Source organism: Lepidochelys kempii, chromosome 2 (assembly GCF_965140265.1).
Source record: "Lepidochelys kempii isolate rLepKem1 chromosome 2, rLepKem1.hap2, whole genome shotgun sequence".
NCBI classification, from domain to species: domain Eukaryota; kingdom Metazoa; phylum Chordata; order Testudines; family Cheloniidae; genus Lepidochelys; species Lepidochelys kempii.
This window is the reverse complement of record NC_133257.1, coordinates 146,797,452-146,825,274: the sequence shown is the minus strand read 5'-3', so window position 1 is coordinate 146,825,274 and position 27,823 is coordinate 146,797,452. Positions and strand designations below refer to the sequence as shown.

Here is a 27,823-nt window from a genome sequence, read left to right as displayed (position 1 = left end):
AGATTTAAAAATTGTCAGTGATAGAGAATGTACCACAACCCTTGGTGAGTTGTTCCAATTGTTACTCTCACTGTCAAAAGTGTACACCTTATTTCTAGTCTAAATTTGTTTAGCTTCAACTTCCAGCCATTGGATCATGTTATATTTTTCTTGGCTAGATTGAAGAGTCCATTATTAAATATTTGTTCCCCATATAATGTGGGTACTTATAAATTGTAATCAAGTTAACCCTTAACCATCTCTTTGCTAAATTAAATAGATTGAACTCCTTGAGACTATCACTTAAAGGCATGTTTTCTAATCCTTTAATCATTCTCCTGGCTCTTCTCTGAACCCTCTCCAATTTATCAACATCTGCATTGAATTGTGGACACCAGAACTGGACACAATATTCCAGCCAGTGGTCACATGCCAAATGCAGAGATAATATTAACCTCTCTATTGCTGCTCAAGATTCCCCTGTTTATGCATCCCAGGATAGCATTAGTGTTATACTTAGAAGCACATGGAACCTTTTTAAATGGGATAAGTCCCATGGCAATACACCCTTCTTTTATAGTAATAAGTTCCCATACAAGCCTATGGACCTTGCTGTGTCACACTGGAGCTGTCAATCACAAGGTATTCAAGGTTGTTCTTAATTAGCATTATTTTGAGTTGTTACTAGGAGGATCCACAGCTGTTTCTTATCTTGTCCCTCTGGCTCAACTTCTTATCTTGTCCTTGGGGTGTATGCCTTTGCTTAGGGTCATCCATCCCGGTGATTCTGGTAATAAAGTTTGTGCCTCTCGACTCCTCCACTCCCCTCTTGACTATTCAGCCCAGCTGTCTCTTCTCAGTTAATCAGTATACCTTACATTCTTTACTCACACACCAAACAGGATATAATGCAATAATTACAGCCATAAAACTTCTATCCTTCTAAGAACAATCATTAGCACAATCAGCAAAGAATAAACTCAGAACAATTTCTTCTTACTAATTCAAAGCTAGCAAAATGGAAGACAATTTACTTGAGACAATTTCTCCCCATTAGACTTTTGGCCTACATTAGCCCTTTTTGACCACAGTGTCACACTGGGAGCTCAAGTTCAGCTGATTATCCACCACAACCCCCAAATCTTTTTCAGAGTCACTGTTTCTCAGGATAGAGTCTCCCATCAAGTAAGAATGGCTTGTATTCTTTATTTCTTGGATAAGTAAGTAAGGAAACATGGTGTAGATGTAGAGAGGTGGTATTACCTTTATATATGGTATAAGTGAGACCTTACTGGTATACTGTGTCCAGTTTTGATGTACACACTTCAGAAATGATGCTGACAATTGGAAATGGTTAAAAGAGCTGTCAATCCATCTATTGTGCTTGTATCACCCTAATTATTGTGGTATCTGAGTGCCTGACAGGGTATAATGTATCTTTCTAGTGTTATAGCTGTGCTAGTCCCAGGACATTAGAGAGGTGAGTGAGGTAATATCTTTTATTGGACCAACTTCTGTTGGTGAAAGAGACAAGCTTTTGAGCTACACAGAGCTCTTCAAACAATAAATCATAGGCTTAGAAGATAGTGATGTAACGTATGTTTAACTCAATAACTCATCCTGAAAACCTCTTTCATATTTCTTTCAATCAGGTTAGTTTCTCTAGTAATTTACCCACAGTATCGCAATAAGCAGCTGTTTTCCATACTTTTATATTTTAAAATATTGCTAATGTCAAATTACTTTCCTATTTTAAAGGTAATTCCAGTACCTTTGAATAAAATGTAATAAAATGTGGGGTGGTTTTACATTGACAGTAAGCTAGACTAAATCTTACAATATACCAGTGACCATAGCTATTGCATACAAAACTGTCTCTTGCCTTAAAACTTTAAGTATCAGGGGGTAGCCATGTTAGTCTGTATCCACAAAAACAACAAGGAGTCTGGTGGCACCTTAAAGACTGACAGATTTGTTTGGGCAAAAGCTTTCATGGGTAAAAAACTTACTTCTTCAGATGCAGCATGCTTATCCACGAAAACTTATGTCCAAATAAATCTGTTAGTCTTTAAAGTGCCACTGCACTCCTTGTTGTTTCTAAAACTTTAAGTGCATCAGTAGCATTTTTCTTTTTAAATTTTCTCCTATCTGCAGTGATATCTTTAACCAAAAGAATTATGTGTAAACAGTTACCAAAAAATGACTCATCATTGTCTAAGAAGGATGCTTAATTATTTGATCTGAACACTTTATGGGCACAGCTTTAATCTGGTGTTTGTCTATGTTTTAGAGAGGAGAAGGGAAATAAGAAGGGACATGCTAAAAGTGTGTGAAATAATGCAACAGGGAATGTAGACTGGGCATTTTTATTAATCTTTTCTAAAATACAAGGCCAAAGGGACAGTCAGTGAAATTAAAAGGATCTAAATTTAAAAGTAAAAAAAAAGAAATGCTTTTTAACAAAACATATCACTTGTGGAACTTAGTCACTACAGTATAACATTCTACAAAGAGATTAGTAAAACTCTAAAAAGGATTAGAGTTTTATATGAATAACAAAAAGATGCCTTAAGTTACAATAGCAAAGATTTTTGATAAAAGTTTTATGAGGGATATAAACCCTGTTTTTTGTTTCAAGGTATAAGCAAAATTCTAGCTGATTGGAGATAGGAAGAAGCTTTCCATGTTGATAGCTCATTCTTTGATTATCTACTGAAGTGTTTATTGCTTCTTCTTTTGAAACATCTGGTACTGACCTATCAGAGACTGGATAGTATATTAGAAGAATCACTGTTCTGATCTGGCTTTGTAATTCCCATGTTCTGATACTAATCTGAACTTTCTGTAAATATATTTATTTATCCCTACTCTCTTGATAGATTTTGTATGTGAGACTGTAGAGTTCATTTCCCAGTTAAAAGATTTGTCTTTCTTTGCAGGTTTTTTCTAATGTGCTATATGTTTGTGAACTTGGCCTGTGCAGTGCAAACTCTTTTATGCACTCCAAACTGGAGACCTCGTTTCAAGTACTACCATTGGTAGGAAATCTTTTTATGTACACTTCTTATTTAGAAGAGCCAAATCTAATGGCTTAATTTTGGTTTTTATTTGTTGTTTGCTTTGCATTCATTGGACATTTTCGGTAGTAAAACTGTTTTCAACAATTTATCACAACATTAATACAAGATGAAAAATTACAGTAGAGGAGAGGGTTTGGAAAAATATTTTTTTCCCTGTTGATTTCAGTTAGTTCTAAGTTTGATGCAGATGGGAAGCAAGAGAGAAATAGTTATGAACAAGAACACACATAATGATAGTTGTAGTTAAAGGCACATAGGGATCTATTTCAGGAATGGGTGAGGTTCTGTGGACTGCAATGTTCAGGAGGTCAGACTAGACAATCGCTTCTGACCTTAAAGTCTATGAGTCTATGAACATAACCTCTGTGCAGCCTTAATTCAGCCCCCTTAGTGAATCTATTATCATACAATCTTTAATTACACACTTACATACATAATTACATTTCTACAGGACCCATTGCTCTAGTCCTAAAAAAACCAGTTATCGGAGCACATGATTTTGCCATATAAATGATAGTTATTTTGGACTTAAAGTGGATGCATTGTGTGAAATTCTGAAGTAGTATGCAAATTCCCAGCAAATATCTGTGAAACTCACTGACAACGTGCGTGCTTCAACCCCCTCTAGTTCTGGTCGACAAAGAGGATGACAGCCTACTGCTGCTACTACTGCTGTTAGTTACTTCATTAGCTCAAGGGGCAGAGGTCTGTGCTATAGATGTTAAGGTTCCAACTGTGCTGAAGGCTCACGTCAGTGTCAATATTATTTCACGTGATTCAATTTTTTCCCCTGTTTTCTTTTTAAAAAATCTATGAAATCACATACAGAAAACTATGATAAAAATAAAAAGAAAAGGAGTACTTGTGGCACCTTAGAGAAGTAAGCTGTAGCTCACAAAAGCTTATGCTCAAATAAATTTGTTAGTCTCTAAGGTGCCACAAGTACTCCTTTTCTTTTTGCGAATACAGACTAACACGGCTGCTACTCTGAAACCTATGATAAAAATGTTAAGGTTGCAAAGCCAAGTTCTCAAAAGTTAGGAAATGTCAGAATTAAGTTCGCATTTTATAGATGAGGAAACTGAGACATGCAAAATTAGTTGCCTATGGCCATACCTGAGTCAGTGACAGAACCAGGATTAGACAGAAGGCTTATTGACTCCCAACTCTGTGCACTTTCTTCCAAACCACACTCTTGTTACTATCCGTGTTATTGTGTATCTACAATTTCCATTGGCTATAGTTGCAGTCATGAGTGCTCACTGCTTCTGAAAAATCAGGTCCAAGATGTCTGAAGTTGGGCACTCCAAAAAAAAAACAACAACAAAAAAAATGAGAACACAATTAGTAGCAACCCATGAAAGCAATGAAGAAATTAGAGCTTCTGTGAAAAAGGTGATAAGAATCTTTTAAATATGGAAAGTGTTAGGCAAGTTAATGATTTAATTAGTGTTGATGTGACATGCAGGAGTGCTACAAAGAGACTTATTTCTTTTTTTAAATTTCCTGTTCCCAATCATCTGATATGGATCAGGATTACCCTGTCATGTGGCGGGGTCATTTCACTGTGCCCAGTGGCACTATTACACATCTTCTCTTTCATTTGAAAAGCAAAAGCAAACATGACATCATAACTGAAAAAAAAGCCTTGCTGCAAACTAATAGAGCCAACATCCTATTTTTTTATAAAATGTAAACAGATTATATGACACCGTACCTTCCCCCTAACCCTTTCAGCCCCCAAAACATCAATCAACTACTAAATTTTAGTACTGCAGCACTGTCACTTGAGCTAAAGGACTTTAGCTGGAAGCATGAAAAGGCTGTTATCCTCTCCTGACCAGCCACTGGAAGAGGACAGACAACATATTGAAAGAGAGTTACATGTGCTGAAGTAGCCTGCTTTTACAGACACCATAGCCAAGGACATATATTTGGCAAATTTTCTGAGGGATAGCATTGATAAGTGGTTCAGGCTTGGATGTGCCCTATTTGAGATCATAGAATCATAGACTATCAGGGTTGGAAGGGACCTCAGGAGGTCATCTAGTCCAAGCCCCTGCTCAAATCAGGACCAATCCCCAACTAAATCATCCCAGCCAGGGCTTTGTCAAGCCTAACCTTAAAAATATCTAAGGAAGGAGATTCCACCACCTCCCTAGGTAACACATTCCAGTGTTTCACCACCCTCCTAGTGAAAAAGTTTTTCCTAATATCCAACGTAAACCTCCCGCACTGCAACTTGAGACCATTACTCCTTGTTCTGTCATCAGCTACCACTGAGAACAGTCTAGATCCATCCTCTTTGGAACCCCCTTTCAGGTAGTTGAAAGCAGCTATCAAATCCCCCCTCAGTCTTCTCTTCTTCAGACTAAACAATCCCAGTTCCCTCAGTCTCTCCTCATAAGTCATGTGTTCCAGTCCCCTAATCATTTTTGTTGCTCTCCGCTGGACGCTTTCCAATTTTTCCACATCCTTCTTGTAGTGTGGGACCCAAAACTAGACACAGTACTCCAGATGAGGCCTCACCAATGTCGAATAGAGGGGAATGACACGTCCCTCGATCTGCTGGCAATGCTCTACCTATACATCCCAAAATGCCATTGGCCTTCTTGGCAACAATGGCACACTGTTGACTCATATCCAGCTTCTTGTCCACTGTAACCCCTAGGTCCTTTTCTATAGAACTGGTGCCGAGCCATTCGGTCCCTAGTCTGTAGCGGTGCATGGGATTCTTCCGTCCTAAGTGCAGGACTCTGCACTTGTCCTTGTTGAACCTCATCAGATTTCTTTTGGTCCAATCCTCTAATTTGTCTAGGTCCCTCTGTATCCTATCCCTACCCTCCAGCGTATCTACCTCTCCTCCCAGTTTCGTGTCATCTGCAAACTTGCTGAGGGTGCAATCCACACCATCCTCCAGATCATTTATGAACATATTGAACAAAACTGGCCCCAGGACCAGCCCTTGGGGCACTCCACTTGATACCGGCTGCCAACTAGTCATGGAGCCATTGATCACTACCCATTGAGCCCGACAATCTAGCCAACTTTCTATCCACCTTATAGTCCATTCATCCAGCCCATACTTCTTTAACTTGCTGGCAAGAATACTGTGGGAGACCGTGGCAAAAGCTTTGCTAAAGTCAAGGAACACCACGTCCACCACTTTCCCCTCATCCACAGAGCCAGTTATCTCGTCATAGAAGGCAATTAGATTAGTCAGGCATGACTTGCCCTTGGTGAATCCATGCTGACTGTTCCTGATCACTTTCCTCTCCTCTAAGTGCTTCAGAATTGATTCCTTGAGGACCTGCTCCATGAATTTCCCAGGGACTGAGGTAAGGCTGACTGGCCTGTAGTTCCCGGGATCTGACTTCTTCCCTTTTTTAAAGATGGGCACTACATTAGCCTTTTTCCACTCATCCGGGACTTCCCCAGTTCACCATGAGTTTTCAAAGATAATGGCCAATGGCTCTGCAATCACAACCGCCAACTCCTTTAGCACTCTTGGATGCAGCGCATCCGGCCCCTTGGACTTGTGCTCGTCCAGCTTTTCTAAATAGTCCCGAACCACTTCTTTCTCCACAGAGGGCTGGTCACCTCCTCCCCATGCTGTGCTGCCCAGTGCAGCAGTCTGGGAGCTGACCTTGCTCATGAAGACAGAGGCAAAAAAAAAGAGATCTGGATTCCCAACTTGTGATCAGTAATAAGTTCTATGAAGTTCACAGAACTGTTAACACCAGGTTGTAGTATTGAGTCTACAACTAAGGGTGAAATTTTGGTCCCACTGAAGTCAATGGGAATATGATTCCAGGATTTTCCCTTGGTTCAAGCATCATGCATTTTCCCTTAGGCCAAAGGGTATTTTAATTGGGAGGAAAAAAATAATATTTATTTTATCTATGTCTTGTTTGGAGTCTCAGCTCTTTGTGTGAACTGCTGAAGTGAAATGCCCTGAGATGGTTGCCTAGAGTGTTAATAGAATTTTGGGGATGTTTGGCAACAAACCAAAAACAGGCTGTGCCTTGTGAAAAACAGATAGGAAGTTGGAATTTTTGACACCTTGTAACTTGGCCAAATCTAAAGAGATTTTCTTGAAGCCAACAAAAGGCATCTTGTTTACTCCAGGACAATCCACTTGCCAAATTTCAAAGGCTTGCTGCGAGTATAAGAGCTCTGCAAAAAGAGTGTGTAAGAATTTTTAATAAAGGAATATAGTATACAGCCCAAATCTGTCATTGCTGGTATTCATCAGATAATCTTTTGTTTATAAACCTCATCCTATTTCTGCCTGGTGTGATTTAAACAAAAACCACAAACCTCTGCATGTTTATTTAATGACCAATTCTTATTTGTATATTTGTTCTTTTAAAACCTTTTGTCTGCTTATATTTTATTTTTTAAACGTCTGCCTTTTTGTTTTTCAACTTTGACATTTTTTTTTTACCATTTTAAGTCCCAATCTGTCTTTTTTTAACCTTTATATAAAAAAGGTTTCTTAGTCTCTTACCACAACAGATACTTATCATACACCAGTTTTTATTAGCACATGACATACTTAAGTCACCATATCAGTAGATATATCATACTTCATTGACTGAATTTAACAAGAATATTGTTAATATTGGCTGTTTTTACATGGATTTATATAGATAATATAAATAATGAAGAATATTTTTTGAAGTTTAAAATAGACTTGAAAGTTATAGATGTTAAATAACGTTAAGACCTGTTTAAAACTTGAAGAGAGTTGTAGGCACAAGTAGAGAGATTCAGAATTGAACATTGAAGGCATAAATTGAATATTGTATTCAGTTTTCAGCATTTTCAGAATGATTATTAAAATTGTTGACAATGCATTTAAATTATGAAATAGCCTTTTTTGTTAGAGAGGTCTTTCTGGGAGTTAGTTTAATGGAAGAATTGACTTTGTAGTACATTTGCAGGCATGTTATAAATTCAAAAATGTGCTTCTTTTTAGGGCTCTTTCATTCCTGGGGATGAGTTTATGTTTTGCCTTGATGTTCATTTGCTCTTGGTACTATGCTTTGATTGCCATGCTAATTGCAGGATGTATTTACAAGTACATAGAATATAGAGGGTAAGAGGATGTATTTTATTCATTTGTTATATTTAATTAATTTTTTTATTGGGGAATTAATACCAGGAAAATATGAAATGTTACGCTTGAATGTTAATGTCAAGTAGCAAGCTTTAAAAAGTGACATGGTCTTGAAGCCCTAAAATTCCAGCTGTTCTGCAGGAAATTTCAAGGAAAATGACATATGTGCGTATGTATGAAAAAGGCACTCCTTTCTGCAAGGCAGATGGAATGTCAAAGTACCAAGACGCTCTGTGTCTGTTTATACAAACACATAATACACAGAAAAGCCAGAAAATTATTTGACATCTGGGAAAATGTCTTGCCGAGAGAGACTTGAGTTCATTTTTAGCTTATCAAAAAGATCAAGAAATGACTTAATTAGGGTGTATATATACCCTTATGCAGGAAAAAACAGGTATTAAAGGCACAAAAAGAGCCAATGTCTCGAACCTGAAGACAGATAAATTCAAATTTTTTAATTAGGCACAAGTTTTTAACTGTGAGAGTAATTAAATATTGATACTACCATGGGACATGGTGGAACAATTGATTGTCATTCTCTTTATAACAGCCCTTAACGTATTTGACGACTGTTATCAGATCCACTCATAGTCTTCTTCTTTTGAGACTAAACATGCCCTGTTTTTTAAACTTTTTCTCATATGTCAGTTTTTCTAAACCTTTTATTATTTTTGTTGCTCTCCTCTGGACTCTCCCCAATTTATCCACAGCTTGCATAGACATACCCATGCTAGTTCTGTTCCAGCTTGCAGAACTAACTTGGGTGTGTCTATTTGAGTTTGGTATCTCATGACCAGCTCCAATTGTAGATGAAATTTAGATGAATAATCTTTTGTTTTGTATTCTTTTTCTTGCTGATCTTCAGTGAAGTATGCTGTTTGGTCAAACAAAAAATATACAGATGACTAGGCACCATTGACTAGGCACCATTGGAGACAAAGAAGCTTGTAAATTGTCTTGCATTAATCTAAATTTTGGAAATAATGAGATGAACATAACATTCATGATCACGTGTATTATGTGATATCTGGAAAATATTTTGTGCTACTCAAAATCTGGTTATTAATGGAGTAACTCTGATATCCAGTTAGTCTGTGAATAAAAATTAATCAAAAGTGTGCATTCTTGTGCATAGAGAGTCCTGTAATCTAGAAATCATGACTGATGGATTGACCAAGACCATAGAGGCAATTGATATGTTCAGTTTTTGGTGCCAGAACTTTTTCCCCCTTCACTGTTACATCTGCTCAGCAAGTGCATCACAATTTTTTTTGCTGCCTCTGTAAATAGCTGTTCTGAGCTCTCCAGGCCTCAGACTTTGGGCTGTGAGGGCAGTCTTTCCTTTTTTTCCCTGTTCTTCCTCTACTTCCTTATCCTTAATATTAACATGGCACCCATTAAATGGATTTAAAAACTAGCTGATAGTTCTCAAAATGTAATTGTAAACAGGAAATAATTATTAAATGGGTATGTTTCTATGGAAATGCCTCAGGGATTGATTCTTGGCCCTATGCTATTTATCAATTACCTGGGGGATAACATAAAATCATCACTGATAAAGTTTGCATATGACACAAAGATCATATGACTCATAAACAGTGAAGAGGACAGGTCACTGATTCAGAATGATCTGAATTGCTTGGTAAACTGGCCTCAAGGAAAAAATATGCATTTTAATGATAAATGTAAATACACACATTTAAGAACAAAGAAGGTATACAGAATGAAGCAGCGACTCTGAAAAAGATTTGGGGGTTATGGTGGATAATCAGCTAACTGCGTGCTCCCGGTGTGATGCTGTTGCCAAAAGGGCTAGACCCTTGAATTCATAAACAGGGTACTATCAAGTAGTAGTAGAGAGGTTATTTTACTTCTGTATTTTGCACTAGTGCAAACACTACTGGAATACTGTATCTGGTTCTGGTGCCAACAATTCAAGAAGGATGTGGAAGAATTGGAGAGAGTTCAGAGAAGAGCTATGAGAATGATTAAAGGATTAGAAAACATATCTTACAGGGATAGATGCAAGGAGCTCAATCTATTTAGTTTAACAAAGAGAAGGTTTAGGGGTGACTTAATTACAGCCTATAAATACCTACATGGAGAACAAATAGTTGTTAGTGGGCTCTTCAGTCTAGCCGAGAAAGGTACAACAGAATCCAATGGCTGGAAGTTGAAGCTAGACAAATTCGGACTGGAAATAAGGTGTAAATTTTTAGTAGTCAGAGTAATTAATCATTGGAACAATTTACCAAGGGTTGTAGTGGATTCCCCATCACTGACACTTTTAAAATCAGGATTGTATGGTTTTTCTAAAAGATTTGCTCTAGGAATTACTTTCAGAAAGTTCTATGGCCTGTGTTGTACAGAAGGTCAGACTAGATGATCACAGTGGTCCCTTCTGGGCTTGGAATCTATGAATCTATAGCAGGGGTTGGCAACCTTTCAGAAGTGGTGTGCCGAGTCTTCATTTATTCACTCTAATTTAAGGTTTCGCATGCCAGTAATACATTTTAATGTTTTTAGAAGGTCTCTTTCTATAAGTCTTTAATATATAACTAAACTATTGTATGTAAAGTAAATAAGGTTTTTAAAATGTTTAAGAAGCTTCATTTAAAATTAAATTAAAATGTAGAGCCCCCCAGACTGGTGGCCAAGCCCCGGGCACTGTGAGTGCCACTGAAAATCAGCTCCCGTGCCACCTTTGGCACGCATGCCATAGGTTGCCTACCCCTGATATATAGGAATCTATGAAGGATAAATTTAAGCAATCTTGCCTGAACTTGTGAACTCAGACAGGAAGAGTGGTTCCCCACATCTTGCAGATCCCATGTGTAAAGTGTCCTTGACTACATTAATGTACCTGGTGGACATATTTGGCAAAATGAATGCACTGAAACTAATACTTCAAGGTAGGAATACAAATATACTAGTTATGAAAGAGAAAACTGGGGGAACTGATAAAATAACTTTGTTATTGGAGTTGCCACATTGAAAAGGAAAAGGAGTACTTGTGGCACCTTACAGACTAACCAATTTATTTGAGCATAAGCTTTTGTGAGCTACAGCTCACTTCATTGGATGCATACTGTGGAAAGTATAGAAGATCTTTTTATACACACAAACCATGAAAAAATGAGTGTTTACCACTACAAAAGGTTTTCTCCCTCCCCACCCCACTCTCCTGCTGGTAATAGCTTATCTAAAGTGATCACTCTCCTTACAATGTGTATGATAATCAAGTTGGGCCATTTCCAGTACAAATCCAGGTTTTCTCCCCACCCCCTCCACAAACCCACTCTTCTGTTGGTAATAGGTTATCTAAAGTGATCACTCTCCTTACAATGTGTATGATAATCAAGGTGGGCAATCTCCAGCACAAATCCAGGGTTTAACAAGAACGTCTGGGGGGGGAGGGGGGGAGGAAAAAACAAGGGGAAATAGGTTACCTTGCATACCTCTTCCCCCCCCCCCCAAGGTTCTTGTTAAACCCTGGATTTGTGCTGGAGATGGCCCACCTTGATTTATCATACACATTGTAAGGAGAGTGATCACTTTAGATAAGCTATTACCAACAGGAGAGTGGGTTTGTGGGGGGGAGAGAAAACCTTTTGTAGTGGTAAACACTCATTTTTTCATGGTTTGTGTGTATAAGAAGATCTTCTGTACTTTCCACAGATGGAATCCTGCCTGCCAGCTTGCTGGGTTGCTAAGGAGTCTGCGTCTTCTGAGACTTGTGGCTCCAGGGCAGACAGCCATGCCAGGATGTCCAGGCTCCATGCCATGAGCCTGGAAGTCCTAGGTGCCCTGGCTCTGCAGCAGGGAGCATGGAAGCCTGGACGTTTTGGAAAGCGCTTCCAGGGTCTACAGCTCCAGGGCAGTGGTGCCATATGGACTGCCTTGGGCCAGGGAGACACCCTTCCAGGGCTTCCAGATTCCCACTAGCTGACCGAAGTGTCAGGAAGCCCTGGGTCCCCAGACAAGGGCAATCTGCATGATAGGGCTGCTTCAGAGCCACAGAAGCTTCCAAATGCTAATAGCAGTGATGAAGCCAACAAGAACATTAATTTCTGACAGCAGCTGTCAGGGTTGGGGTGCAAATTTTGTTTCAGAAACACCTTATGTTGGTGTTGCTAAAATGATTTTTTGGGGATATTTCTGGTTCTTGGAAAAGTTTAAATAAAATAAGCATGATTTTATTCTGATTTGGAACAAAACCAAATTTCATAAAATGAGAAATTTCCTGCAAGTGGAAATCCCATGTTTTGGCCAGTTCTATATTAGACCACCCATGCATTTTGTCTAGCATATTATTTATCTTTAACCTCTTAAAAAGCAGTCATAGTACTCTGAGGAGAATAAAAATATCTGGAGCTTACTGATGCCAAAATAAGAAAAGAACAAGGAACAGTTTTATATGCTAAAACAAATTCCCTGCAGCAGAAAAATTCACAGTATAGCTCAAATTCTGCAATGAATTCCTCACAATTGGGGCCAAACTAATTTCTGGCTAGGGTGACCAGATAGCAAGTATGAAAAATCTGTACACTTTTTTTCAGAGGTTGGGGGGGTACAGCTGCATATATAAGACAAAGCCCCTAATATCGGGAGGCTCCAATAATATCGGGACATCTGGTCCCTATTTCTGGTTCTCTCAGTTCTGATATAACAGTAGATAGGAGAGGTATAGAATGAATGAGAATGGACGAGGATGAATGACCATGAAGTGATCATAGCATTTCAATAATCAGTGGAGCTCATAGCTTCCCACAGGTTATAGGCACCAGGTAATGAGGTTATTCATAGGTTAGTCTCCAGAAACATCAGTAACAGTTTTGATTAAGAAAAGGAGTACTTGTGGCACCTTAAGAGATTGAGAGTTTTTGGTTCCTATTCATTCCTTTTGCTAAGGAAAATCCTTGCAAAAAAGGCATCTCGTCAGATTGTATATTGAGTTTTTTAACCAATCAAGTCTCGCATTCATAGATCCATAGATTCCAAAGCCACAAGGAACCAATATGATCATTGTCTGACCTCCTATATCACACAAGCCATAGAACTTCCCCAAAATTATTTGTACAGCATATCTTTTAGAATAACATTCAATCTTGATTTAAAAATTGTCAGTGATGGAGGATCCACTGCTTACTTACTCTGCTTCCACTATTTACTTACTCTCACTATTAAAAACGTGTGCCTTATTTCCAGTCTACATTTGTCTAGCTTCAACTTCCAACCATTGGATCACGTTGTATATTTCTCTGCTAGATTGCAGAGACCATTATTAAATATTTGTTCCCCATGTAGGTATTTACAGACTGTCATCAAGTCACACATTAACCTTCTCTTTGTTAAGCTAAATAGATTGAGCTTCTTGAGTCTATCCCTATCAGGCATGTTTTCTAACCCTTTAATCATCCTCATAGCTCTTCTCTGAACTCTCTTAAATTTATCAACATCCTTGAATTGCGAACACCAAAACTGAACAGAGTATTCCAGCAGTGATTGTACCAATGCCAAATACAGAGGTAAAATAACCTCCCTATGCCTATTTGAGATTCCCCTGTTTATGCATCCAAGATTTGCATTAGCCCTTTTGGCCACAGGGAGTTTGTACAATTTTTTTTCTGAGTCACTGCTTTCCAGAATAGGGTCCCCCATCACGTAACTATGGCCTACATTCTTTGTTCCTAGGTATATACATTTACATTTAGTCATATTAAAACCCATATTGTTTATTTGGGCCCAGCCTAGTGGTCCAGATTGCTCTGTATCAGGGTATGTTGACATAGTGCGTGGAATCGAGCCTCCCAGCCTGGGTCAGCAGACTCAGGCTCATGGGGCTCATGCTACCACACTAAAAATATCTCTGCAAGCAACTCTTTGAACTTGCGTCTTGGGCTGGAGCTTGGGATCTGAAGCCCCGCCCCCTTCTCTAGGTTTTAGAGCCTGAGTTCTAGCCCAAGCTGCAGCATTTACACAACTATTTTTAGTGTGGTAGCATAAGCACAACTCTGTCAATCCAGAGTGGGAGGCTTACTGCCGCGGGCTGTGTAGATGTATTATCAGTGACCTGTCCTCTTCATTATTTACATGGGGAGCAAAGGCTCCATTGCCAGTTCTGTAGCGAGAGGAATGATTTTTTTTTTGGTCTTTTGCCAGTGCTCAAATAGCTAACATTTTTATTTAATTTTCCCACCTAAAATATGATTATTGGATTTAGTTTGTTAAATCCTTAGGTTATGGGAGTAACAGAACCAATTTTATGAGGCGAATTGTGAGTAACACTGTACAATCCTTCATATAGGATGTCTTTTTTTAATGTGTTCTGTCAGCTAAACAAGTCATTTCATTATAAAGAGACTGTTTTATATTGCATTAGAAAAGGTACTCTGTTAATGCAATCCCTTTTTCTATATCTTGAAGAGCTGAAAAAGAGTGGGGTGATGGAATCAGGGGGTTATCCTTGAATGCAGCTCGCTATGCTTTACTTCGGGTTGAACATGGTCCTCCTCACACGAAAAACTGGAGGTAAGAATCCATGAAGTCCCCCTACTTTAAATATGAATAATTTTAGAAGTAGGAATGTTGCTGATGATGAAACACTGTGTAGATTTCAGTAATCTTAAAACTAGTGCAGGATTCATAGAGAGATATTATGTTTATAAAACAACTAAACTAATAGCCAAAGTTCACTGAAATTAGAATTGGAGTTTGCACATTGCAGTGTGTAACAAGCCATGCTCCGTTCCCACCCTGTCATGCCTAGAAATGTCTGACTCTCCAGTGAGTGGCACCTCCACATTATTTTATTTATATTCCTGCCACCAACCCCAATACAATCTTGTGCAGCCAAATACGCAGAGTAGTTTCTTGCCTGTCCCTCAGGGCCAGAGAGGAACAGTGATATCTCTCCCTTGCATACTGTGCTCAACTAACCAAATTTTTTCTCCCTCACTTCCTTTCTGTGTCTTCTTTTATAGTTTCATCTGAAAGCTAAGTGGCTCATCAGCCTCCCAGACTGGTCAGCCAATTAGCTGCAGATTCCACAATCAGTCTTCTCCAGGGGAACTAATCAGTGCTTAAGTGATCACAGGGCTGGGTACTTGTTAGCCTCCTGTACTCTGTCACACAGTTATTTTTAGTAATTTCTTAATTTATTTTACTTAATAAAATTTCAACTAAATCCAAGTTGATTATAAGTGGCTCCACTACACTTATTTAACATGAGGTTTTATTTTTCTTAATGTTAATGGCCGTTTCTAAAATCCATGTTTTATTATATTTATTATAATGGCACTTCTTGATAATTAGACTTTGGAAGTGACAAGTGGGATAAAAGGCCTGATTATTTCACATTAATTAGACATTTTTTAATGTTAGAATATTAACCTCTGAGTGCAATATTTCTGGGAACGTCCTGATATAGTCTGATGTTGTACTGGTGTAATTGAAGGTAGAATTTGATCTTGCCATTAGAATTTAATTAACAATTATGCTGATATTGAAGAAAGAAGTAGAACCCTATACTCTCTCATAGCTATTTTGGATTTATAACAATGACAAATGTCAGAAAAATAATTTTGTCAATTAAGTAAGCAGATTTGACTCTGAAACAAGAAGATTGCTGAATAAGTAAGCAGATTTGACTCTGAAACAAGAAGATTGCTGAATAATTAACAATCTGCCATTTTTAAGAGTAAAGCTACAACAGAAGGTCAGCAGAGAGTGCTATATATCTCTATAGATATTCTACATTATCAGTTCTCTGACAAAGTTTGATGACCTAAAATTTGTCTGGGCTTCTTTGCTTGATAGTTTATCTTGTTTGCAATTGAACACTAGAACATTTGATTATTAATGATTCTGTTATAATTTTAATTTTCTAGTTGTCTTTCTTTTTTTTTTTTTTTTTTTGAATACTGCAGACCTCAAGTCTTGGTTTTGTTGAATTTGGACTCGGAACAGGTGGTTAAACACCCTAGATTGCTTTCTTTCACCTCTCAGTTGAAGGCTGGTAAAGGATTGACTATTGTGGGCTCTGTACTACAGGGAATCTACTTGGACAAATACATAGAAGCTCAAAAAGCTGAAGAGGTATGCAAAAGGCAACTTGCAAATACTTACAGGTTCTGTTTAGATTCAAGTTTCAATGAAATGGTGCCAGGATTTTCTGAAGAATTAGCATTTTGCATCAATATGGGCTGCTGTAAAGCATTTAAGCAAGGTTAAGTTTTGACTCAAAAAATTTAATGCTTTTATATACTAAAATGAGCTTAGTGATTGGAATCGAATTATGAAAATTCTTTATAAAATTTAGAAGGATATTATTATATCTAGCTATTATTCTGCTAGTTTTCTTAGGATAAATCCAAAGTAGGATCAGGAGGGCTCAGTGGTCTCCCATATGGAGTGGTAAAACACATTCACATAGTGGTTCATATAGAGTGGCTGACTCTAAAAAATGTATTTATTTCAGTGATCACCTTTAAAAACTGGATAATGTTATTGCAATACTACCTCCACTTCAGCATAGGGAATGCCTAGAAAATTCCTTGCTAATATTTAATTAAAAAAGCAATTTAAAAGGTTTTGAAGATGCTTTCATGAGCTTGTCTACACTGTGCATTGGTGTGCACCAGGTAGGATGTAAATTCTAGTGCGCATCAACATGTCTCTAACTGGCTGTGTCGACCCTACTGGTACACACTAAAAGTTGCCTAGTGCACACTGATGTCCTGTTTTATACAGTTCTACACGAGTGCACAGAAGGGAATTTCTCGTATGCACCAGCAGGTCTATGCAGCCAGTTAGTGAGAGACATGCTGTTGCATGCTAGACTGTACACCCCAGCTGGTGAACACTACCTTACTATGTAGACAAGCCCCTGTATCTTAGTGTGATATTGACTTTATCACAATTACTACTTTCCTATTCCTACATGAAGTATTGTAGTGAGCTGATATCACACTGTTTAGTGTTAACCACTGTAGGAGAGTTGTAAGTCAGATTACCTTTTACTATGCCATTCAAATATTGCTCTACGAAAAATATGTATGTATCTTATTTGGCCATGGAACAGTCCTAATATTTTACTTGGTTAAAACATACAGTTGAAATCAAACTCTTTATATAACAGTTTTTAAAATGCCTTTTTTACAAAATGAAGAAAACTGACTAATCTGGTAGATCTTTGAAGTGACCAGGTCTTCATTCCTTAGGTCATTATAATCTTCCTAATGTAATAGGAAGTGATATTGTCATTCTGGTTGTGAAACCTAAGGAAGTAGAAGGATATAAGTTGGCTGTGAACAGGGTCATCAAGCAGGGGCACCAGAACAGGAGGGCCAGGGGCCATGGCCCTCCCACTTTTCACCACGAGACCCCACCCCCTTCCCATCCTCTTCCCCCCCCAAGCTCCCATCTCCCTAGTAGGCCAGCAGCTGATGGAGCCCAGCTGATGGAGCCCGGGCAGTTGTGGTCCACATTGGCTCCCCACAGCTGCCGCATGGCTCTTGGAACCACAGCCCAGCCATAGTAAGAACCATGTGGGCAGTTGTGGGGAGCTGGAGTGGACCATCCATCTTCCTGCAGTGCAAGGGGCCCAAGAGCAGCCTGGAGGATTTGCACTGTCTCCCCACAGCTGCCCGTGCAGCTCTTACTATGGCCGGGCTGTGGCTCCAGGCCCCACCCCTTGGCCGGAGCCAGGTCAGGATAAGAGCTGCACGGGCAGCTGTGGGGAGCTGGGTCCCTCCACCTGCCCTGGCAAGGGGCCCAGGGGGCAGGGACATGGGCAGGGGGCTGCTTCGGCCGACCCTGACCCCAAGTGGGGCAAGGCCAGGCTCCCTAGCCCCACTCCGGCTTCTGGCTTGGCCAGGGGCGGGGCCTCCGGGGGACAAGGAGGGGCACTAGGGGAAGGGGCAGCATCTTGGGGAAAGAGGATAGCCAGGAGTATTGCTTGTAGCATTTTGATTGTGGGATGGCATTTACAGTTTCTTGGATGACTGTGCTTATGGCAGTCCAGGCTAATACTGTGTCATCCAGGAGCGTGCCAAGTGCATAGAATTTATTTTTCACTGTGACAGAGTACTTGTTAGCAAGTGCTGAGTCTTCACAGATGCATTGTGCCTTATGTATCATAACAGGCATGCTCTTATGTTGAAACCAGGGAGTAATTGCCATTTTAGCAACAAGGAGATGATGGTCATTATTTGCCAGGGGTTCTGCACCTCTGTAGACCCACTATGCCCTTATTATACCCTAATTCCGGACCAAGTTATGGTCCAGCTCCTTCCTCATCCAGCCATTGTTAGACAGCCAGGATCCCAAGTACCTGAACCAAATGCTGGTGATGACAATATTGTGAGAAGAGCAAAAGGAGAGTAATCGTCTAGAGTAATCATTTATAGTTCCCAAGCAAAATGGCCCAAGAAAAATTTTGAAGACATTTCTGGGGCAACTTGGTGAGAAGTTCATATCTCTGAGTATAATAAATTTGTCATGCAAAGGAATGGATTGTGTCACTGCTGCTAGTTGCTGATAGAATTCATCTTTATTAACATCTGTAGTTTCCTCGGTGGGAGTGTAGGCTACAATGATGGACAGCTGCCCATGGTGATGCCTCTACCTGGCATATAGCAGTCAATCAGAAATAGAGTGCTACATTGTGTAATATCTCTCCCTGAAAAATGACTGCTTCTTTCAGAATGAATGATAATGGGAAAAGTTGTACCTCAGGGTTTTAATATCCCTGCTGTATTGTAGCTTCATGTAGGGTCCTATTTGTAGACCCATGTTAATGTATCACTAATTTAATTGAATAATAAAGGCATAAATAATTTCTATGAGGTTGGCATATAAAAGAAAAGGTTGCAGCCTTCTTGCCAGGTACAAGCAGAAAAAGCACTCTTGGTAGTGGATGCTACCTGGACTTCCATGAGCAACCAAGAATTTAACATGATCCCCCTGGTTATAAACTTAATAAACAGCAAGTACTCTGTCCTTTAACTGATATAGCTGATCTCTACCAGTTCTTCCAGTTGGCTTCCTTTTCCTGCAGTAGAACCTCAGAGTTATGAACACCTTGGGAATGCAGGTTGTTCATGATTCTGAAATCTTTTTAACTCTGAACAAAATGTTGTGGTTGTTCTTTCAAAAGTTTACAACTGATCATTGATCTAATACAGCTTTGAAGCAGAAGAAAAATGCTGCTTTTAACCATCTCAATTCAAATGAAACAAGCACAGAAACAGTTTCCTTACCTTGTCAAATCTTTTTTAACTTTCCCTTTATTTTTAGTAGTTTACATTTAACACAGTACTGTACTGTGTTCGGTTTATTTATTTTTTGTTTCTGTTGCTGCCTGATTGCATACTTCTGGCTCCAAATGAGGTGTGTGGTTGACTGGCCAGTTAGTAACTAAGGTTCTACTGTATTTGTATTACATTTGATTTTATCTAAGTTCAGTTTGTTAGCTAATTCTCATCCCTAGTCCCAGTTTCGGCTAGAATTATAAAATTATTAAACTTCAGTGGCTGGGTCCAATGAATTTGAGGCATAGAGCTGTGGGTGTGTTTTACATCCTAGAGCAGGGATGGGCAAACTACAGCGCTCGGCCAGGGGGCTGGCTTTTGGCAGCACCAAGCGGCACGGCCTTGCTCCAGAGCTCTAGCCGGGGCACAGGGTTGGGGGCCGAACCACGTGGCTCTTGGAAGCCGCGGTATGGCCCTGCTCCAGCTCCTACACTCTCCAATGGGAGCTGCAGGGGCGGTGCCTGTGGATGGGGCAGCGTGCAGAACTTCTTGGCCGCGCGCGCTGCCACATAGGAGCCGGAGAAGGGACATGCCAGTGCTTCCAGGAGCTGCTTGAGGTAAGCACCACTTGGAGCCTGCACCCCCTGAGCCTCTTCCCACACCCCAACCCCCTGTCCCAGCCTTGATCCCCCTCCCACTGTCCAAACCCCTTGATCCCAGCCCGGAGCATTCTCCTGCACCCCAAACCCCTCATCCCCAGCCCCACCCCAGAGCCCGCACCCCAACCCCAATTTTGTGAGCATTCATGGTCCACCATACAATTTCTATTCCCTGATGTGGCCCTCGGGCCAAAAATGTTTGCCCACCCCTGTCCTAGAGGCATCACAATTCACACATAACAGCCTCATGTACATATTGAACAAGAAAGATGACAGAATTAAAAAAAACACCATGGAACTCTGCATGAGGGTGTTGTTGGAGTAGATGAGCAATTGCTCAATATCACTCTACCTTCTGGAACCTATCAGAAACAAAGCCACTGAAGCAATTCTGTCTACCCCTTCCGAGGTTCCAGGGCATGTCAAGAATAATTAATGGCCAATGGTATCAAAGACAATGTACTTCATTCAGTGTGATCCCCCTTTTAATTTTTTTTTCAATTTTTCCCCCTCTGAATAAAGATCAAAGTAAAAGACCAAAGGGGCCATCTGTCAGTCGAGAATAGATGGGGCTCAGAAGTGCTCTGGCCATACTCCTTTTATTGCAGGCATGCCCAGTATGCTGGAGCTGGTTCTGTAGAAGCCAATAATGTTTACTTGCCAGCTGAGAGCTCCCCAACACTGGAAATTCTTTGAAGCTGCAACCAATTAAACTTAGGTTTTCTCTACACTAGCACTTTTTTTGGCAAAACTTTTGTCATTCAGTGGTGTGAAAAAACCACCTCCCTGACTGACAAGTTTAACTGACAAAAGCACCGGTGTGGACAATGCTATGTCGGCAGGAGAGCATCTCCCACTGACATAGCTACCGCTGCTTGTTGGGTGTGATTTGATTATGCTGGCAGGAGAGCTCTCTCGCCGGGATAGAGCAGCTACACAGGAGACCTTACAGAGGCACAGCTGCGGCGGTACAGCTGTGCCACTATAAGGTCCATAGTGTAGACATAGCCGTAGCAATTTATTTTGAATGAGCATGACAGTCTGGATTTTAATAAAATATATTCTACTTATAGATTCAAATAGGTATTGGCACATTTTTCAGGTAAATACAGGTACTTCCTTGTGGTCTCTTTTAGGTGAACTGACCTGATTAATTTGTGTCTCAGTATTAAGGAGTAAATCTAATTTTCAGATAAAGGAGGTGATAATTATCTCAGTAATTGGATTTCTTTCTGTGTAGGCTCATGGGTTTCATTATTCTTTGTTCCCTCTCATTTTTTCTTAATCTAATTTTATAACTTTGTTTTGCGATTTGATAGCTGAATCTAAATTTTCATGGAAGGAGTTCAAAGAGCTTATCTTCAAAATTAATTGTAACAAGGTACTGATTAAGATTTTTTTGGATTTTCTTCTGAGATAACTTTGGGGGTCTATAATACAATGATGATAGAATTATGTCATTCAAAAAGAAATTCAATTACTGAGCTTACTGCCATATTTCAGAAACTCTAGGGGTTCATAAATCTTATTAAATGAAGGCTTCCACCCAGAACAACAGATTCATTTCTTTTAAAATATCTTAGTAAAAGCTATATGAAACTGAATTGATTTATCAATATGAAGATTGTAGTTTTAATGAATTTATTCAGTTTAATGCATTTTATTTTTTCTCTTTAAAAGAAAATTTGATCTATAACAGTGTTTCTCAACCTGGTAGGTTAGGACCTCTATAAGGAGCACAGGGCAGAAGAGAGGAACATTGGGAACACTACCCTGGTCATTATCCATGATATGATCATATTAAACTACTAGAATAGTACAAAAATTAAGTATGGATATCACTTCTGTTTTTTTATTTTAACCAATAAATACTGATAAAATACCCCTGATATAGATAGATAAAATATGAAATCTGTACTTGTCCAATAAACACTGCAGAAGATCCAGAAATGGTAGATTATATCTATGGATGTACAGCTTGTCTACAGAGCAGTAGTATACAGGAGTATGATTATTAAAGTACATTAATGTGTTGGCAAAGCACAGACCGTGCTTTTTCACACAAGGGAATATTACAAAGAGATTAATTATTACAGTAACATATACTGTATATTGTAGTATTATACGGTGTATAATATACATTATTCATTACAGTATATACAAAGAAATAGCCCTAAACTCCTGATTTTTGACATCTATATAAAATTCAAAAATTGCTAAAAATAACCCTCCCCAAAACAGGATGAATAAACCCAGAAAAACAGAAGCTCTAAGTATGGCATAGCACCTAGCATTTGTCTGATTATTTACTTACAATAAAACAGCTCAAAGTTTTCTTTTAAAAAGTCATTGCTTTGTCATAACCTGGGAGAATTTGAAGCCAGATATAAAAATAACAATTTTAGGGAAGACTTGCTTAACTTGCATTCCTAAAATACTCTCAGTATTTGTCAAACTTACAAAAGTATTCTCTGTAGGCACCTGTCCTGTGCTGAGTACCTATCCCATAAATTAAAATATACAACAGTATAGAATGTAAAGGACAAATAATACACATACAAATAAATATTCACTAGACTATTATTTCACAAATGGTGCATTGCGGGAAAGTCTAGATGGGTTTTGTCTGCCACGAATGCCTCAGCCCCATGCTCTCACTTCCTGCTGGCAGCAGCCCACAGGAAGCATTTCTGGGGCACGGGTAGGGCAGGATAGGCTGCTGAGTGTTCATTTGCTGGCTCCAGCCACTTCTCCCACACTGACAGGTTTCAGAGTAGCAGCCGTGTTAGTCTGTATTCACAATAAGAAAAGGAGTACTTGTGGCACCTTAGAGACTAACCAATTTATTTGAGCATAAGCTTTCGTGAGCTCCAGCTCACTTCATCGGATGCATTCAGTGGAAAATACAGTGAGGAGATTTATATACACACAGAACATGAAAAAATGGGTGTTATCATACACACTGTAAAGAGAGTGATCACTTAAGATGAGCTATTACCAGCAGGAGAGTGGCGGGGAGGGGGAAGAAAACCTTTTGTAGTGATAATCAAGGTGGGCCATTTCCAGCAGTTAACAAGAATGTCTGAGGAACAGTTGGGGGGGGAGGGGGATAAACATGGGAAAATAGTTTTACTTTGTGTAATGACTCATCCACTCCCAGTCTCTATTCAAGCCTGAGTTTGAATCCAGTTTGCAAATTAATTCCAATTCAGCAGTCTCTCATTGGAGTCTGTTTTTGAAGTCTTTTTGTTGTGATATTGTGAATATTAGGTCAGAGATCGAGTGACCAGAGAGATTGAAGTGTTCTCCGACAGTGGACGCGTTATTCCTTGACTTTAGCAAGGGTCGGTCCTGGGGCTGGTTTTGTTCAATATCTTCATTAATGATCTGGAGGATGGAGTGGATTTCACCCTCAGCAAGTTTGAAGATGACCCTAAACTGGGAGGAGAGGTAGATATGCTGGAGGGTAGGGATAGGATACAGAGGGACCTAGACAGATTAGAGGATTGGGCCAAAAGAAATCTGATGAGGTTCAACAAGGACAAGTGCAGAGTCCTGCACTTAGGATGGAAGAATCCCATGCACTGCTACAGACTAGGGACCGAGTGGCTCGGCAGCAGTTCTGCAGAAAAGGACCTACGGGTTACAGTGGATGAGAAGCTGGTTATGAGTCAACAGTGTGCCCTTGTTTCCAAGAAGGCCAATGGCATTTTGGGATGTATAAGTAGGGGCATTGCCAGCAGATCAAGGGACGTGATCGTTTTCCTCTATTCGACATTGGTGAGGCCTCATCTGGAGTACTGTGTCCAGTTTTGGGTTCCACACTACAAGAAGGATGTGAAGAAATTGGAAAGCATCCAGCGGAGGGCGACAAAAATAATTAGGGGACTGGAACACATGACTTATGAGGAGAGGCTGAGGGAACTGGGATTGTTTAGTCTGTGGAAGAGAAGAATGAGGGGGGATTTGATAGCTGCTTTCAACTACCTGAAAGGGGGTTCCAAAGAGGATGGATCTAGACTGTTCTCAGTGGTAGCAGATGACAGAACAAGGAGTAATGGTCTCAAGTTGCAGTGCGGGAGGTTTAGGTTGGATATTAGGAAAAACTTTTTCACTAGGAGGGTGGTGAAGCACTGGAATGGGTTACCTAGGGAGGTGGTGGAATCTCCTTCCTTAGAGGTTTTTAAGGTCAGGCTTGACAAAGCCCTGGCTGGGATGATTTAGTTGGGGATTGGTCCTTCTTTGAGCAGGGGGTTGGACTAGATGACCTCCACAGGTCCCTTCCAACCCTGATATTCTATGATTCTGTGATTCATAGGCCTTAGGCCTACTATGCCACTGGACTTCTAGCAGTTTAAAATCTCCCAGATTGGCTTCAGTAGCCTCCAGGAGATTGAGCCTGATTCGGGGAGACTCACGGCCATGCCGAGAGGGTTGGCAACTGTAATCAGCCACCTGGGAGTGATTGCAGCCCAGCCATAGGGAGAGAGAAGGGCCAGCTAGGACTGCAATAGGGAAGGGGTAGGAATGGGACAGCAATAGCAAGAGGGTTGGGAGAGCTGAGCAGGGGGCTTGGGCTGGGAAGGGTGGAGCAGGAGGCAGGGGATGGGTAATAGTGGATCCTCAAAAAAGATAAAATGAAGTTGGAAGGTCACCTTAGTAAGACGTTTGGGAACCACTGCTCTTGACTCATTCAGCCTTCAGCCCATCCCTGCTTATGAAGCACAAGATAAAGAGTGAGCTTTGTAACATACCTACAAGCTAGCAAAGTAGACTATGCCAGATCAAGGTCAGGAGTGCATTCCGAAGTTGAGGAAACTTCATGGAGGACACCCTGCCAACAGACTCTCTGTCATTTAATCAAGTGGGCTCCAGCTGAAGTGGCCTGTGCTGATCTCAGTTGTGACAATATGACAAGGGGGGAAGAGGTGATCTCTCAGGTGACTAAATCCAAAACTATTGAGGGCTTGATAGATCAAAACTGATTCCTTGAATTCTACCCAGAAGCTTATTAGAAGCCAGTGTAAATCCTAGATCTTAGAACGCCTGTTTAATGTGTTTCCAACATGTAACTGCTGAATAAATTAATCACAGCATTCTACATTAGCCTACGCTTCTTATAGTTCTAAGGGACAGCCTAATGTACAGTGCATGATAGTTGTAGTCTAATATTGAGGTGACAAAAGCATGGATAATTATGACAAGGACCTCTTCTCATGAGGCACAGATGGAAAAATCTCTCTTGGCCACATCAAGGAGCAGAGTAGAATCTAATAACACACCCAAATTTATGCAGATATGTTATTGAGGCAGTGTGCCCTTTATTTATAAGAGATGCCATAATAAATTCCTCAAAGTCTTTCAGCAGCTTTTCCCAGCCCACCAACAATATCTCTTATCTTGTCTGGATTAAATTTCAGACAGTAAATGGAGACTTACTCCAGACATAGATCAAGAAGCCCCAATCCAAGCTCCAGTTTCATTTTAACACTCGGTAATTAATTCCATATCTCCAGCTGGGGCAGTTTTGGAGACTTAGAGCTGATTGCTATTGACATGCTGAATGCCTTTACAGCCCATTCATCCTTATTAAGCCTCCCAGCAAACTCATATACACATTAAACAAGAGCTATGACAATATAGACCCTGTGGCACTGCTTGGGAGAAGATATTCTGAGCAAAAGAACAATTACAATTAACCTTTGTTAAGATAAGAATGGAACAGCTCCAGTGAAGCTTCACTCACTTGTGCTATCATGTGCAAACAATTTAAGAAAAGCATGGTCTGAAAAACTGCTAACAATAATAATCAGCACAAACACATTGGTTTTTATCCATTGCTAGAAGTTAATACAACTAGTGCAGTTTCTACTCCATGTCCACAACTCAGTTGACTTTGATGTAAGGACTCTTAAAGCCCTCAGATTTGCACTGCTACAGCCTTCTCAATGACCTTCCTCGGAGGTTGGATACTGGTCAATAGATAACCAAATTGTCAATACCAGAAGTTGCTTTCTTGAGCATTGGCCTCACAACAGTTTCTTAAAGAGCTCCTGGCATCCTTCTCCATTTTCCAGAAATACTGGCTATCTCAACCTATAATGGACCCAGTACCTCCCTACAGGCCTTCACCAGCCAACAAGGTTATGCAAACCATAGCCCACACCAAGCATTACTTATTATGAAATACTGGGCAAAGTGACTCAAACACTGTGTTACTCATATTCCATTCCCCCTTAAGAAACAAAGACTTCTGTGTGCACAGAGTGATTTTAAAACGTGGGTTTTACAGTTATCATAGCACCTGGTTCATTCATTGGGTTGAGAGAGTAAAACAATGTTCCTTGATGTCATATTCCAGTGTATAGCATCTTATTGTTACTTTAGTGCAACGATTAACTATGGTATTTATAATTATTTCCTTTAATATATTCCCACGTCATCTTCAATTTCTTATTTTTAATAGAATATTAAATCCTTAATGGGGGTAGAAAAGACCAAAGGATTTTGCCAGATCGTGGTATCTCCCAGTTTTAGAGATGGAATGTCCCATTTGATTCAGTCTGCTGGTCTGGGAGGGATGACACATAATACAGTCCTGATGGCCTGGCCACAGTCATGGAAACAGACCGATAATCCTTTCTCATGGAAAAATTTTGTTGGTATGTATTCTCTTAGTTTTATTTATGCCATTTTAATGAAAATATATAATGGTAATGTATTTTAAATGTTATTTTGTAAACTTGTTACCTGGAAAAACAAATGTCAGAGATTTATATGTAGTTCTACTGTAAGACCTACTCAAAATAGTGGGCTAATATTAGTCCCATTGAGGTCAATGAAAACTGGTGGGTGCTCAGCACTTTTGAAAATCAACACACTTTATTTAGATGTCAAAATATGGACTTCAAAGCCTAACTTTAGGCTCCTATTTTTGACAGTTTTGACATAAATAATTATAAAATTGGTCCCTTCTTATTCAAGAAATTTACTTCTTGTGTGCATTCAAATTCTTACAAAATTCTTTTATCAGCCTTTACTCCTTTTAGCCTGCTGAGCCAATACAAATAAGAAGGCAAAGCAAATGGATTCTGTTCTTTCTTGTGCATTATTATTTGAATTGATTATTAAATTCTAGAGCTGGCAAAAAATATATTTTTTTTCAGTAAATAAAATGCATATTCTTTATTGGAGCATTTCTAAGCAAAACAATACTTTGATTTAAAATAAAAAATTGTAATTTTCTTTTTGATTCAAGTTACAAAATATATTTTTTAAAACATTTTTTCTCTTTCTTTTCCATTTTTTGCCACTGAATGAATGATGTGGGTTCACTTTTTCCTCTTTTCTTCTTTTCTCATTTTGCAGCTCTGTAAACTTTTCAAATTGGAGAAATTTTGAGAAGTTAGAGAAGAAAAAGAAAAAAAAGAGAGGAAAAAGTGTCAGGGGGAACTTGAACATTATTCATTGTATTGTACCACATGACAAAAGGAGAGAAAAATGGGGGGGGGGAAAGAGGGCAAAATTAAAATATGAAATTTCAAAAAAAAATGATCAAAAATTCTAATAAAACCAAATTTTCAGTTAGAAACAAAACAAAAAGTTTAATTTAATTTTGTTCTGAAATTTCCACTCTAAAATTTTTGGTCAAAAATATTTTCTTAACAAAAATGTTTCAATAAAAGCCCATTTTTTTAACCAGCTCTACTACGTTCCAATCTGTTACAT

The 27,823-nt window shown here is 39.4% G+C and overlaps 1 protein-coding gene across 2 annotated transcripts in view; it reads left to right on the top strand.

Annotated features, from left to right (window-relative positions):
• Positions 1-27,823, top strand: part of SLC12A7 (solute carrier family 12 member 7) — a 334,571-nt gene that overhangs the window by 247,216 nt on the left and 59,532 nt on the right. For both annotated transcript variants that reach the window (XM_073332427.1, XM_073332428.1), the window contains 5 exons: positions 2,919-3,017; positions 8,041-8,160; positions 14,611-14,715; positions 16,113-16,281; positions 26,562-26,757. In XM_073332427.1, coding sequence (XP_073188528.1) covers positions 2,919-3,017; positions 8,041-8,160; positions 14,611-14,715; positions 16,113-16,281; positions 26,562-26,757 — 689 coding nt within the window. The remainder of the gene's footprint in view (positions 1-2,918; positions 3,018-8,040; positions 8,161-14,610; positions 14,716-16,112; positions 16,282-26,561; positions 26,758-27,823) is intronic.